The sequence below is a fragment of the Erpetoichthys calabaricus genome, chromosome 9, assembly GCF_900747795.2.
Source record: "Erpetoichthys calabaricus chromosome 9, fErpCal1.3, whole genome shotgun sequence".
Classification (NCBI taxonomy): domain Eukaryota; kingdom Metazoa; phylum Chordata; class Cladistia; order Polypteriformes; family Polypteridae; genus Erpetoichthys; species Erpetoichthys calabaricus.
In genome coordinates, this window is record NC_041402.2 from 119,035,749 (window position 1) to 119,051,985 (window position 16,237).

At 39.7% G+C, this 16,237-nt stretch overlaps 1 protein-coding gene across 1 annotated transcript in view; it reads right to left on the bottom strand.

Annotated features, from left to right (window-relative positions):
* uba2 (ubiquitin-like modifier activating enzyme 2) overlaps positions 1–16,237 on the bottom strand; it is a 106,383-nt gene that overhangs the window by 87,233 nt on the left and 2,913 nt on the right. The window contains 1 exon segment of the mRNA XM_051932233.1: positions 14,227–14,291. Within this exon segment, the coding sequence (XP_051788193.1) occupies positions 14,227–14,291 (65 nt within the window).

A 16,237-nucleotide genomic window follows, 5' to 3' on the forward strand; every position in this document is an offset into this window, starting at 1 on the left:
AAGATCCTCCGAGAATTCCACCCGGGAGATCGTGTCATGGTCTTGCTTCCTACCTCCCATTCTAAAATTACTTGCCCATTGGCAAGGATCTTATGAAATTAAGGAGAGGAAAGGACTCATTGATTATTTGGTGAAACAACCCAATCGTCGACCGAGCGAGCGGATCTATCATGTGAACTTGCTGAAGCCATGGAAGGAGAGGGATCCTGATCCCACCTCTGTTCAGCCCAGCTCATTCTTTGCTCTCACAATCAACCTAAATTTTGGTACCAAGTTAAGCTCCATACAGAGACAGGAGCTTGAAAACGGCTATCCTGTCCATACCGTAAGTCGTGAGTGAAAAACCCGGAAGGACCTCTCTGATTGCGCATGACATAGTGACAGCGCCCAGGGTTATCGTTGGAGAGCAGCCCTATCGACTTCCCGAGGCAAAGAAAATAGTAGTGGAGCTTGAACTCAAGCTGGTCCAGTCTGATCGTCTTGGTTAATAAGCCTGATGGGAGGTGGAGGTTTTGCAATGACTTCCGTTAACTTAATCAAGTATCCCAATTTGATGCTTACCCGATGCCCCGAGTGGAGGACCTCCTCGAAAGGCTTGGCCAAGCTTTAGACCACACTTGACATGACGATGGGGTACTGGCAAATTCCTTTAATGGACTTCGCGAAGGTTAAGACCGTGTTTAGTACCTCTAGTGGACACTGGCAGTATCGTGTCCTTCCATTCGGGTCACAAGGGGCACCTGCAACTTTTCAGCGTCTGGTGGACAGAGTGCTCCGCCCCCATAGGCAGCACTGTACGCATTATCTGGATGACATCGTCATCTCTTCCAGCACATGGAAGGAACATGTACAGCAGGTCACTGCGGTGTTACGAACGCTAGGTAAAGCTGGGCTTCGAATTAATCCAAAGAAATGTTTCTTCGGATTGAAAGAAGCTAAATATTTGGGCTACCTGGTGGGTCGGGTTACTGTAAAACCAAAGTGTTCAAAGATAGAAGCCATAATACGATGGCCCCATCCACGAACCAAGCCTTTCTTGGACTAGCCGGGTACTACCGCCAGTTTGTACCCCAGTTTTCAGAGAGAGCGGTGCCCTTGACTGACTTAACAAAGAAGAGGGCTCCTAACAATGTGGTATAGGATGATATGACAGAGGCTGCATTTAGTGACTTTAAACAGGCCCTTAAATCTACACCAATTTTGAAAGCTTCTGATTTCTCTGTTCCTTTCATTCTCCAGACCATCGCTTCAGACACAGGTCCCGCTGCTGTGTTGAGCCAAAACGTCGATGGTGTAGAACACAACGTCATGTACCTCAGCCGGAAACTGTTGGATCAGGAGACCAAGTATGCGGCAGTGGAACGGGAGGCACTTGCGATTAAATGGGCAATTACCCAGTTGAGTTACTACCTCTTGGGTCGGGAATTCACTCTTGTGACGGATCATGCACCCTTACAGTGGATGGCCCTACACAAGGAATCGAATCCTCGGGTCACCAGGTGGTTTCTTGACCTTCAACCGTATAAGTATTCGTTTATTCATCGTAAGGGCTCTCTTCATTCCAAAGTCGATACCCTTTCTCGTGCTCACAACCTCTCTTTGCAGGTCGCCTACCCGATGGGTCTGGGATAAGGTGGGGGGCCTTGTCACACACGTGCGAGTAGGAGACAGCTAAAGGGTCTGAGTAAATGTAATACTACACCAGACCAGGGGGTGGCAGAGTGTGCCGACTGTCTCGGTTTCTTGCAGACCATTCCCGAGAAATCTCACCAGGTCCCGGCACCTCTGATGACGTCACTTCCGGCTCCGGCATAGATAACACCATTTTCTTCCCCAGCCCTTAAAACCGCCATCTTACCTCCAAGTCTTCAGTTTCAGTTTTGGACTCAGTCTTGTGAATATCTCTGTTCAATTATTTCAAACTTTTGCAGCTGGGATATAATATACGGGTGGCTGCCCCAAACCTTTACAATATCTGGAGACTCATTCTTCTCACAGTGGTTATTGATAATTACATTCAGCTCAAGGTTAGTTTGAAAAACAGCACACATAGCAGTTTGACTCAAGTAACAGGGCAGAGCCATGTTCCTATTCAACACCAACCTAAAAAGAACAAAATGTGCCCAAAAAACATTTGCAAAAATGTAAAATTGCCCATGTGGTCCATAGGATGTAACTACTGGGAAACCAAATGTACGATCAGGGAAGCAGGCTGTGTGACTTAACCTCTTTATGCAAATATGAAGTATATCAGCAGAAGTGACAGATTACTTGCTGACCCTTGCTTCATTATATTTCTAAAAAGGTCCCCCCCAAAAAAAAAAAAAACAAAAAAAAAAAACAACCATCATTTATAAAGTCAATCAGAACTCCTCCTTGGTTAGAATCTTCATATCTACTTTAGATGTTGTCAGTGTGGTTAAAAAAAAAAAAAAAAAAAAAGGCCCTTAAACAGTTTACTATGTAACTGAATATGAACGAAGATGTTTAAAAATTATTGTTTGAATTGTTTGATAGGAAAAATTAATAACGATCCATGGCATATGAAGGTGTGTGTCAAGTTATGATACTGTCACTTTAAAAACAAAATCTGGCCACCCAAGGGCCAGTTCATACTTCATGCTCAGAACGCGTACATGCACACATCATGGCTGCCATGTGTTTTCAGCGTTCATTTGACGAAAATTAACATGACTTGTGCGCGAGTTGCAGTACCCCAAAAAAAAAAAAAAAAATATCAGGTTTGGGGTGGGGAGGGAGGTGCAGTGTGTTCATCTTGGAATGTGACATCAAAATCTTTGTTTACTATCAACCTGTAACAGCAAGTCAATTTGTAGATGATGCAGGATCAATGCAAGTGCTTCAATGTTTGATGAATGGTTTGATGTGGTGAAGCAAATCAAACTTAAGTGCTGCCATACAAATGTATTCATGGTGCTTTTCTTCATCTATTTCTTGCATAGGCAACACAAGCATCACACATTCTTCATTGCAATGATGCGATATATCTTTTATTCTGCACCTACACAACAGCATCAGAATGTAGCATATGTGAGCCACAGAGGAAAAAAATGAACACTGAAGAAAAAAAAAATGTTTTGTGATTAAAGTGGAAATTTCAACTTTAACCTTGAAATTTCCACTTTAATCTCATACTGTAGTTTATTTTGTCATTGAAGTAAAACATTGTAAACCGACCCAGTTGTGAATCGTTATGTGCTTCTGGAGTTTCTTCCTGTACTGACAGCAGTGGCAGGAAGCAATTACCACACAGAACACATTAAATTTATGATATCTCTGCACATTTAGAATTCTTAGGCCGGGTTTATACTTCATACGATGCTCTTGCGGACACTTCTGCTGTGCAAGTGGTGTATTGTTTATACTTGCTCCCGTATTGCCTGAAACATCCATTAAATTCTGAGGACACCTTGCCACAACATCTCTGAAAAGGACGGATGTTTAATGATTACAACCATCAATTCAGGGATGCACCCATTCCAGCATGCATTGGGCATGAGGCAAAAACAATTCCTGGACGGGCATCAGCTCTTCACAAGGTGAATACAAGCACACACATACAGTGCATCTGGAAAGTATTCACAGCGCATCACTTTTTCCACATTTTGTTATGTTACAGCCTTATTCCAAAATGGATTAAATTCACTTTAATCCTCAGAATTCTACACACAACACCCCATAATGACAACATGAAAAAAAAGTTTACTTGAGATTTTTGCAAATTTATTAAAAATAAAAAAAACTGAGAAACCACATGTACATAAGTATTCACAGCCTTTGCCATGAAGTTTGAATTTTTAATATGCACGCTGCAACGCTTCAAAGTTATACTAAACAGTACATAAAAATAGAGCATAGCATTGACTCTTTCAGAAAACAGGATCTTCATATTTATATCACTAGCACTGTGTAACTTTTATAGGACTTCCTCAACTGTATGTTTTCTTTTTTGAAGAAAAAGACATTTCCCTAACACAAACATCAAGACTTACTGCACATCAACCAAACAATCTGTATATATTCTCACTGATGCTTGCATTTAACAATACATAAAAATGCGAAATGACAAGCTGTTGCATAAGCAATATATTACCTATTTTGTGCGCATGGCTGTGACACAAGAGCCAAGATATCAAAGGAGTGGCCTCAGGACAACTCAGTGAATGTCCTTGAGTGGCCCAGCCACAGCCCAGACTTGAATCTGATTGAACATCTCTGGAGAGATCTTAAAATGGCTGTGTACCGACGCTTCCCATCCAACCTGATGGAGCTTGAGAGGTGCTGCAAAGAGGAATGGGCGAAACTGGCTAAGGATAGGTGTGCCAAGCTTGTGGCATCATATTCAAAAAGACTTCAGGCTGTAATTGTTGCCAAAGGTGCATCGACAAAGTATTGAGCAAAGGCTGTGAATACTTATGTACATGTGATTCTTAGTTTTTTTTATTTTTAATAAATTTGCAAAAACCTCAAGTAAACTTTTTTCACGTTGTCATTATGGGTTGTTGTGTGTAAATTTCTGAGGAAAAAAATGAATTTAATCCATTTTGGAATAAGGCTGTAACATAACAAAATGTGGAAAAAGTGATGCGCTGTGAATACTTTCCGGATGCACTGTACACTAGCGTCACTCTAGCATCACTAAATCCCAAAACCTGCATGTCTTTGGAAGGAAACCGGAGCACACTGCAGAAACCCTCCAGAAAAACATGCAAACTCCAGGCAGGGAACACAAGGGACATGACTCCCTGTGAGGCAGCAGTGCTGCTGCTTCGTCACCGTGCTGACCCAACATGTGTAATTATTACCCTAGGTTCTTGTCTATAAGCCGGACTCATGTATAAGCCGGAGACCAAAAATCATACGAATTTTTAAAATAAAATCGTATCATAGATAAGCCGGACTCATGGATAAGTCGAACGTACTATAACCTATAACTAATAGAAGGGAGGGAGGTCAGTGGTCTCACTTGCACCCATTTAATTTCTTTAAGGGGGGAGAGAGTGTGAGATATTGGCGTCTCTCTCACTCCCCGCATGGCGTGGTTTGAGCGGCCGGAGCGCGTTCTTTCTGCTCTGTGCGTCGCCGAGTCAACACACGCGCGTAGCGGTCATTTAAATTGTGATTTTATATGTAAGCATATTTAAATATATATCGCGGATTTTTTGCTGGTTCGCTGATTTCTGCGGACAATGGGTCTTTTAATTTCTGGTACATGCTTCCTCAGTTGGTTTGCCCAGTTGATTTCATACAAGGGACGCTATTGGCAGATGGCTGAGAAGCTAGATTGCTTACTTTTCTCTCACTCTTGCGCTGACTATCTGTGATCCTGACGTATGGGGATTGAGCAGGGGGGCTGTTCGCACACCTAGACGATACGGACGCTCGTCTAAAAATGCTGAAAGATTATCTTCACGTTGCTATCTTTTGTAAAGCTGATTCCTGAAAAGACATGCTGCACAGTGCTTCGCATACTTAAAAGCTCGAAGGGCACGTATTGATTTTTGACTGAAAAACAAACTCTCTCTCTCTCTCTCTCTCTCTCCCTCTCCCTGCTCCTGACGGAGGGGGTGTGAGCTGCCGCCTTCAACAGCTTTGTGCCGCGGTGCTTCGCATATCTAAAAGCCAAACAGCACCATTGATTTGTTTGCTAGAGATTGTTTTCTCTATCTATGTGACACACACACCTTTGAAGAGGAAGATATGTTTGCATTCTTTTAATTGTGAGACAGAACTGTCATCTCTGTCTTGTCATGGAGCACAGTTTAAACTTTTGAAAAAGAGACAAATGTTTGTTTGCAGTGTTTGAATAACGTTCCTGTCTCTCTACAACCTCCTGTGTTTCTGCGCAAATCTGTGACCCAAGCATGACAATATAAAAATAACCATATAAACATATGGTTTCTACTTTGCGGATTTTCTTATTTCGCGGGTGGCTCTGGAACGCAACCCCCGCGATGGAGGAGGGATTATCGTATAAGCCGGATTTATGTATAAGCCGATATTCTATTTTTTCATTTTCACAAGTTTTTTCCTTAGATAAGCCGCGGCTTATAGACAAGAACTTAGGGTAATCATTATTTAAATGAAGTGAATGATTTATCTGTAAAATATACATACTTTAATGCATTTCATCATAAAAGTGATATCAAGTATAAATCTAAGCATTCTCAATGTGCAGAGAGCTGGAATATCATACATTGAATGTGTTCTTTGTGCTGTCAGTTCAGGAGGAAGCCCCAGAAGCATGTAGCGATTAACAACTGGGTCTTTTTTAAGATGACTTTTACAACGGTTTACTTTACTGACAAAATAAACTATGGGATTAAAGTGGAAATTTCGAGATTAAAGCGGTTAACAAAATAGACCTTTTCACAGTGTCCCTAATTGTTTCTTCTGTGTGGCTCAAATATGCTGCTATACAATCTGATACTGCTGTGAAGGTGCAAAAAAAAAAAAAGGCACAGAAGATGGTATGTGAGACCTTTAAGTTGTACTGCGCTAAATGCATTTGTATATCAGCATTTTACTTCACCACATCAAACCATTCATTGAACATTGAAGCAAACACACTGATCCTGTAGGATCTGCAAAGTGGCTTTCTGTCTCATGTCAATAGTAAACAGACACTCCGACGTCAAGTTCCAACTTGAACAAACTGTGCCCTCCGATTTTTTGCTGTTGCTGCAACTTGCACACGTGTTGCATTCATTTCTGAGGCCGTTCTCAGAGGACGCATCAAATGAATGGTGGGAACACGTGGCAGCCATGAACCATGCATGTATACTCATTCTGAGTGTGAAGTATAAACCGGCCCTTAGATTTATCCTTGATGAAAGTACTATACTTTCATAATGAAATGTGTTAAAGCATGTATGTTACACTTTACACATAAATCATTAACTTCATTTAAATAATACTGTTAATAATTACACATGTGGGGGCAACACGGTGGCAGAGTGGTAATGCTGCTGCATCGCAGTACCGAGTCACATCCCAGGTGTCCCCTGCCTGGAGTTTGTGGAAACCCAACAGGAAAACTTGCAATGTGCTCTGAATACCTTCCAAAGACATGCAGGTTTAGAGATTTGGTGATGCTAAAATGACACTAATGTATATGTGTGCTTGTATTCAACTTGTAATGAGCCAATGTCCCTTTCAGGGATTGTTTCTGCCTTGTGCCAGATACTTATTGGAATGGGTGCATCCCTGGATTGATGGATGTAATCATTAAACACCCATCCTTTTCAGAGATATTGAGGCAAAATTTCCTGGAAATTTAATGGAAGTTTTGGGCGATTCACAAGACAGTGAAGCCAAACTTTGTTTTCTCACCGTAATGATATCTGCCATCTGTTGGAATGCTCCAGATTTATATGAAGTATTCACGCAAGTATAAACAGTACACTCCTTGCATAGAAGTAGTGCCGGCAGGCGCATGTGTCATGTTGTGTTAAGTATAAATACAGCCTCATAGGTAGATGCTGCTTTGGTTTGTGTACCACTAAGACAAGCGCATTTAAATACACATAACTCACACACACAAACCTATAACATGCAAGCCAATCTCTGCACAGCAGACATTGCTAAGCCTGAACAAACGTACATAAAAATACCAAATCCCAATTACCCTAATGTATTATTAGTAATAAACTCAAAAAATGTGGTGTTTGAAATTTTCTGGATTCCTTCAAGAATTCCTCCTAAAATGTATTCTACTAAGCCATAACAGTAAGGTTTAACTAATCATAAAAATTGCACAGTTGTGTTTTGTGTTAAAGCTACTATTTCAATTTAAGGATGGAAACCATGAACCTCTGGGTAGAATAACGATACAGGTACATGTATTCGTATTTCTCAGTAAACACATCAGTGGAGTTTTTCAAAATTTTTTTGTTTGGTTTATTACCTATATTGGTAATCCACAAGCTTACTACAGGGGGGTATTTTCCGTACGTCGCTTAAATCATCCGAGATCAGATGCCTCATCTTGGATGAGTTAATGCCAGTGAAACTCATCCGGAATAAGTCGGTTTTTCAAACGCAGCCATGTAGTAGATTAGCCTAGCTGGATCTAATCATCCAAGATGGATGCGCGCGCCCGCACTGATTGAAAAGCCCATATATATTGAGTCTAGAAAACATGATCAGCAAGTCTTTGATAGGCTGTAACAAAATTATGAAAGAACGGCCGCATTTTTTTTTTTTTCTTTTTTTTCACACAAGCGGAGCAAGACCTTTTATTCGAAGGACATGAAGAATTTCAAGATTTAATATGCACAAGGGATAACACTTCAAAAGCAGCCCAAACCAGAAAAGACGGCTGGAAAAAATGGCCGACAAATTAAACGCGTGTGCATTGTACTTACTGAAAGCAGCGTTTCATTTCCTATGTGTCAGATTAATTATTTTAATATGACATAATTCCACATCAAACGTGAGCACAAGGAGAACACGGGAATTGGTTAAAGTGAAGTACAAGAATATACTTCAAACTGGTAAATATTGGTATATAACTATTTAAAGAATTGTTGACATAAATCATATATAATGTAAAGAACATTAATTTTAAAGCTAATAAGGCAGACAAGCAAAAAACAGGTGGAGGTCCACACAGTTCAGACCTAACCCCTGCAGAAGAGTTGGCTCTCCAGCATTCCAGGGGGAAGCTCCTCCTCAGAACCAGTGAAGGATGCAGTGGTCACTTCATTTCAGGTAAAGGATGGTCATTGCATATATTTGTCCTCAATGTGTGCCATAGGTAGGTTCCATATAGCTCTCTTTTTTTGTTGGGTCAGTTGCAGGGAATGTCATATCCCTAGACCCTGTGTCTGACCAACGAGATATTGACAAAGGTCAAATATTTGATGAAGACACTGTCTGATTATTCATCAGGAGGAGAGGTACATTTTCCAAATAATGTTTGATCAAACTCCAACTCTGATCAGTTCCATGTGCCCCAATCACATTTGGAAACCCTGGGCAATGAGAATGTTAGGCCGATTGTGAGATTCTTTATGGAACTGTGGGTGTTTTTGCCTGTGTATTACCTAGGGCTGCACGATTAATCTTTTTTTTCTCATGATAACGATATTTATGACCCACGATCAGTTAATAAATATCGTCGCGATTTTACAGTATAAAGACCAAACTGTTTTTTATGGGCTGAGTTTACGGATTGGACTGCGTCACTATGACGTTACTGCGTCTAGATTGCAAGCGCTTTCTGAAGCAGTAGAAGTCAATAGCAGCAATAACAGTCAGTCAGAATAAACATATGATGGCGGAGCAACGTGAGGAAGGTGCACAAGTGCGATCGTTAGTTCCTAAAAAGGGGTCATACTCAGTTGTCTGGAACTATTTCGATTTCGAGGAATGTGATGTTGATCAGGTACGAGTCTTGTGCAAACTTTGCTCCTGTTCCGTCCAAACTTCCCAAGGTAACACAACAAACCTCATCAACCACCTTAAAAGCCACCACAAAGTACACTATCAAGAATTTCAACGACTGAAGGCACAAACGGCAACAACAAAAAATTACCAGCCATCCACAACACAGACAACAATATCAGGGACATTGTTCAACGCAATACCATATCTGCCTAGCTCGCAAAGACACCGGGAAATAACAGAGGCAATCACGTACCATATAGCCAAGGATATGTGTCCAATAACCACCGTGAGCAGTGAGGGGTTTAAAAAAATGATCGCAACACTTGATAAAAGATATAGCATTCCCTCACGCAACCATTTTTCCAATGTTGCACTGCCCTCGCTGTATGCGAAATGCCGAAAAGAAATAGAAAGAGAAATTCTCAGGCTCAGCCTTGAATATTTTGCTGCCACGACCGACTTATGGTCAAGCAGAACTGCGGAACCGTATTTGAGCTTGACAGTTCATTTTATTGACAGCGAGTTTGAGATGAAAAGCAAGCTTTTGCAAACTTCGTTTTTCCCACAAGACTATACAGCAGAGTTTATTGCAGTGGGCCTCAAAGAAGCGATGTCCGCTTGGGGCTTGGTGGAAGAAAGACTTGTATGCATCACAACGGACAACGCAGCTAATATGATTAGGGCAGCATCTGTGAATAACTGGCCGAGGCTACACTGCTTTGGTCACAGACTTCATTTACCAAAGGAATAATCGTCATTATTAATCGTGATAAAAATTTTGAGCAAAATAATCGTGATAATCATTTTTTCTGTTATCGTGCAGCCCTAGTATTACCTACCTGCAATGGCATGAAACGCCTCTTTTGTCTGCACACGCAGGTGTCCAGGAAACACTATGAAAACCTGAAGGAAATATTTCAGAGCCAAACAGACTTTACGAATTGCCTGGCAAACTGCACTTTTTCATAGATTTTTTCGCAACGCCTACAGCAGGGCTATTCAATTACAAATTCAGTTGGGCCAGATTGTCAAACCAAGAAGGTTAGCTGGGCCAGTCATTTTAGCGGCAAAGCAGCTCGTAATGACAAATTTTAAAACCAACACAAACAAATTTATTGAAAGACATAAGGTTTATTCGTTGTTTCTCTTTTAACTTTGGGCAGTTTGCAGAGCAAAAGGTGCATACAAAAAGAGCTGAATTAACAGAATCTGAGGTAGCCCCTATTTTTTCCACTTACAAAAGAAAAAAAACGGACCTAGACTACATATCTGACCTATCTGATCACAAAGTGCATAAAACAAAATAGTGCACAGTAGTAGGCTATTAGAAATAACATTGTTTCCTTTTGAAACAAAATAAACAACTTGCACACATTTGACCCAGGAAAATCTCAAAGTGCATAAAATAAAAAGTGCACAGTATTCACAACTATAACAACACTGAGGGAACATATTTTAAATCACCATGTGTGATTAGGCATGCCTCTGTTACGCATCCCACATTATATTGATGTATTGTAGGCTACAGTTACCCTGCTGACTTAGTGGGAGAAGTGACATTTTTTGTTTTGAACGAGAGCAGTGACTTTAGGCTCGTAAGTTGTCAATGCAATTCGAAGGCATTGGTGGAGAGTATGGTCAGTCAGGGAGCAACGAGAGTTGCTTTTTATGGAGTTCATGTGTGAAAAACTTGACTCACATGTATATGTTGATCCAAACATACTGAGCATGACGATCGCTACTTTCTTAATGTTAGGGAACTGATGTGCGTTGACATCAGTCCAAAACATTGCAGGCCCGTTAGTGGAAAACTCCTGTGCCATGGTTACAGATGACTGCATGTCAACAAGTTCGAGTGTGAATTTCTCCTAGTCAATGGAAGGGACCAGTTTCTTAGCTCTGGCGGATAAGTCCCCTTCTATTGCAACAGTGAACGGGTCTCTGACAAAAACAGCCAACTCTGTGGGCAGATCAAGTCCATCCAATCGACCAGCAAAGTTATTTTTCAACATCGCAATGAAATCTGTCATCACATCCGTGATTTGTGCGGGGGATGAGATGCATTTGCGGAGTGTCGGAAAATGCAGCATTTGGCCTGTGCTCAAATCATTTGCGAAAAGGTCCAGTTTAACTTGGAATGCGTGCATCTGTTCCACAAGGTCGATGACAGTTTTGTCTCTGCCTTGTAGTCCCAAATTGAGATCGTTCAGGTGTTTGAATATGTCGCTCAGAAAGCAGGCATCGGCCATGAAGTTGTCGTCCAGTATGCGACTCAAGTGCGTTTCTGCCTTTTTTTGCTTGCTGCCGCGGAGGAAAGTTATGATCTGTTCTCTGAGACCGCAGAAACGCTCCAGTGCTTTGCCTTTGGGCAGCCACCTCACGTCATGATGCAAAAGAAGGTCGTGGTGCTCAGCATACATTTCTGACAGCAGCATGCGGAATAAGCGGTGTTGGAGGCTTGATGTGGAGCGAATAAAATTAATTATAGCCATAACGCTGTCCATTGTCGTTTTGAGCGCCCCGCTTAGTTTTGCACACAACACCGCCTGATACACAATGCAGTGTAAGGAGATCAACTGAGGTGCAACAGCGGACCAACGTGCTGCCAAACCATTCACTTTCCCTGTCATGGACGGAGCCCCATCTGTCACAAGCATGCACACACGCTTCATATCCAGACCACTGTCTTTAAAAAAGGCGGAAATTTTCCCAAAGACTATCGCCAGTTGTGTGTCCTTCTAACGGCAGTAGGCCGAGCAACTCCTCTCGGAAGCATTTGCCATCAAAAAAACGGACATATATGCACAACTGAGCAGTATCAGTTTTGTCTGCGGACTCATCTACTGCTATAGAAATAGTATCAGCTTTCATCAGGTCTCCTAACAGCGTTTCATACACATCTGCAGCAAGAATTTCAACCCTACGAATGTTTGAAGTATCTGACAGGGGTACGTTTTTTATAGCAGATACCACGCTCATTTTAATTTTATCGTCATTTATCACCTCATCCACGACAGCCAGCATTAAGTCCCTCACGGTTTCAGAGTCTGTGAATGGCCTTTTCTTTTTTGCCAGTATCCAGGAAACACGAAGGGATGCTGCAGTAGCTCTCTCTTGGGCTGTGAATGACCGCACCATGGTAGTACTGCTCCGGTTGTAAGATGCAATCAAACTCTGCACTTTTGCAGCCCTCTCTTGAGATCCCTCTGGAAAATTGGTGCGAAAAGTGTGGTGTTTCTCAACATGATGCCTCTGCACATTGTAATCTTTAAATACTCCAATGCACTCATTACAAATTAAACACATCGGTTTGGCGTTTGGATGTGGCGGTAAAATAAACAAGTATTTGTCAGTCCAGGCAGGGTTAAACTTACGGTTTTCATTGGCAATTTTACGTTTCAGTGTTGAGAAAGATATATTGATAGTAATCTAAGCTACTACCGGCACGCTCTGCATTGTTTGCGTGTTGCAGGCTACGTAATTTACGTAGGAATGCGCGTTTTTGGCGGGACCATAGACATAATAAAAACTTTATATTTATATTAATATACTATATATTTATATTAATATATATATATTTATATTAAATTATATTAAATAATTTATGAATAATATATATTAATTTATTATCTATGGGCGGAACCACAGGCTGGGCCACTCGGAGGTTGATTCTGGGCCGCATGTGGCCCGCGGACCGCCAATTGAATAGCCCTGGCCTACAGTATAGAAAAAAAGAGCCGCTTGCAAAAAACCTCAAAACAATGCATACTGTCTGTGTGGTTGTGAGAGCCCGACTTCGCCAAGTTTGACTTCAAACATAAGGTCCTAATAAATTTTTGAGGTACACTATTTCCCCTCGGCTAAAGCGGTATCTTTCGAAAAGAATTTCCTCCGGAAGCAATAAAGGATCTTGCCGATTGCACAAACCCCTCTCTATATGAAATTCTCTTCTTATAATTTGCGTACTGATATCAATTAGTTGCTCATTCATGAACAGCGAAGTCATGACTAAATGAATTCCACGCACGGACACTGATTAAGGGTGTGAGCTAATCCTTGTTTACATAGAACAAACCTGCTCCGAGCAGGTTTGAGGATTAGGATGTGTTGCTATGACAACACATCTAGCAAGAGTTTCGAAAAACCGACAGATCCAGGATCACGCCAAATCATCAACAATTACATCCGGCTAAATGAGTAATCAACGTACGAAAAATACCCCCCAGATTGTGCTTAAATCTTTGAGTCCAGTACTGTGAAATTAATATTTTTAAAATATTTTCTTAAAGCAGTTATCAACCTACTGCAGGGCCCCAAAATGCAAAAAGTTGAAATTGATTTGGTATTAAAAAAATATATATATATTATTTTGAGATATTATTTTATATATATATATATATATATATATATATATATATATATAAAGATAGATAGATAATCATGATGCATGTGAATATTGTTTATCAACTGTAAACATGAAATATTTGGCTATGGAGGGGAAGCATATGTTGCCACTGTACCCAGGTAGCCTTCTGCTATTTTCAGCAGAGTAAAGGTTTTGTATTTAAAGAAATGTTTACTACCTGTCATTGAGAGACAACTTCTACCCTTTTTCAGTTATATAAGAATTTGTAACATTTGGGGAGTACTTTCAAAACCCTCAATAATTTTTTAATCTTACACAAATTTACATTTTTATGCTTTTTAAAGGCAATCAAAATAATTTTTCATGAATCAGGCAACAATTTTTTTCTGAAAAAATATAACATTCACAATGCTCTAAAGATAATAGGAATGCAAAAAGAAAAACATTACCTCTGTTATCCAAAGCATTCATGACAAGAGTAAAGTTTCTGAAAAATTCCACATTGTAATCTGGGCTAAACAACAAGAAACAAAAAATAAATATATAGATTTTACTCTCTGTATGAATGTACTGAAGTCATTTTAGTCCACAAAAGGTAAAATCTGTTCAGTCTTAAGTACATAATATGAGTTAAGGTCAATTATAAAACTGAATACTTTGGAAAAAGTGGACAAGAGGTGAAAAATCAACACTTTAAAACAGCATCTCTGATTTGAACTTTAATCATGATAAATTAATTCACCACCATGACTGCACTAAATGCCTCAGAGAACAAGGATGTCACTATACCAGAATTTGTGTATATTCAATACCAGTAAAATTTTACTGACACTTGATACCTTACAACACCAACTCAAAAACAGAAATCCCATTCAATGGCTTTTTTTTTTTTATTAAATTACCACCATTACTGTAGTGAACAATATTAGGCTTTTCTCTGTTACATAAAATACATAAATACTAACAGTAGCAACTTAAAATACTGTTATACCAATCAAATAATTACTTATAATTATAATTTAGGGAAACTAATAGTGCTTTATTTTACAAGTATGCCCCTTTATACACTTGTCCCAACTTTAAAGCATCCTGTATGAAATCAAACTTCAATTTTACATTAATCCTTTCTTTCAGAACTCCATTACTTTGATCATTTGTATAAGAAACCTTGAAAACAGCAGACTTTTTATTGCTTATGCCTATGTAGAAATCCAGAATTAGAAAAATACTTAAGCTTTTGTTACCAGTAGTCAAAAAATTTACAACTGTGACACTGCATTACATTCTTCAACATACCATTCAAATTATGACATGTAGCCTTTTATTTACAGGTTATACTAATGAAAATGTTTGCCTTCAAAAACCAAACAAATGACACAAATGGAGTGCATGTTGTATTAATAGAGAGACATGCCTAGTCCTTGGAGGTGTTGGAAAACTTTTATTTTTTAATTAAAAAATGGTGCAGCTTATGTCATTGCTGGTGTAGACAAGCCAAATAGACCACTTTGTTTGAATATTTTGTCGATGATTACTTGCTGCTGTTGTTGTTAGTACTACCAGTTCTCCCATATTCCACACTCCTACATGCGCAACTGTAAATGGTGTGAGGCTGCAACCCCTACTCCCACAAATTCCCCAAATCGACCATGAACTGTATACACTGGTTAAAAAAAATGGACGGATGCTAGGACAGATGAACATTTGTAGAAGTGTTCATTACAATCAGTGAATACAGAGCCTCGGTTAATTTATTAGGACTGTGTAGGACACTGTATTAAAAAGTGACTAATCTTATCTTTTCATCTCCTCTTACAAATGCATTACCATAAAAGTTTAATTAATGTACTATATCTCATCTTGTTATGCTGCTCTCAAAGCATGCACAAATCAGTTTCTGAACTAACTCCATAATGGGGTGAAAGCAGCAATAACAAGAGCTTATATTGTGTGTTATGCCCCAATTTGTTTTTTAAATAAGAAATACCTCTCCTGCAATTGTGTTATGAAATTTTCCTGCCTAAAATAAAACCATTTCCAGACATGACTTATGCTGTTTTTCTTCTTGAGTCATTTTTATGTGTAGTTCTTACTCACAATTAACACATTATTGTGCCTTCCCGAGTATACCATTACATTTTTAGAACTTTGGCCTCAACTTCATACCTAAGTATCAGTTCCTGCAACATCCTTTTCAGAGAATAAAAAAAAATATTCGAAGACATGGCAAATGAAGACATTTCTCTTGCTGTAAGTTTTCACATGAATGTTTACATTAAAAAAAAAGTGTTGTTATACAAGTTTTTTTTTTCTGAAATTCTAATGACAAAGTATAAAAGTAAATAAAGTCAAATCATTGTACTGCCTGAGCTTGTCTCCATCTCACTCACAAACATGTCACAGTAATAACTACTGGGGGACTTAGATGTAAGCACCTTGGTTATTTGTGTTCTATAGGTA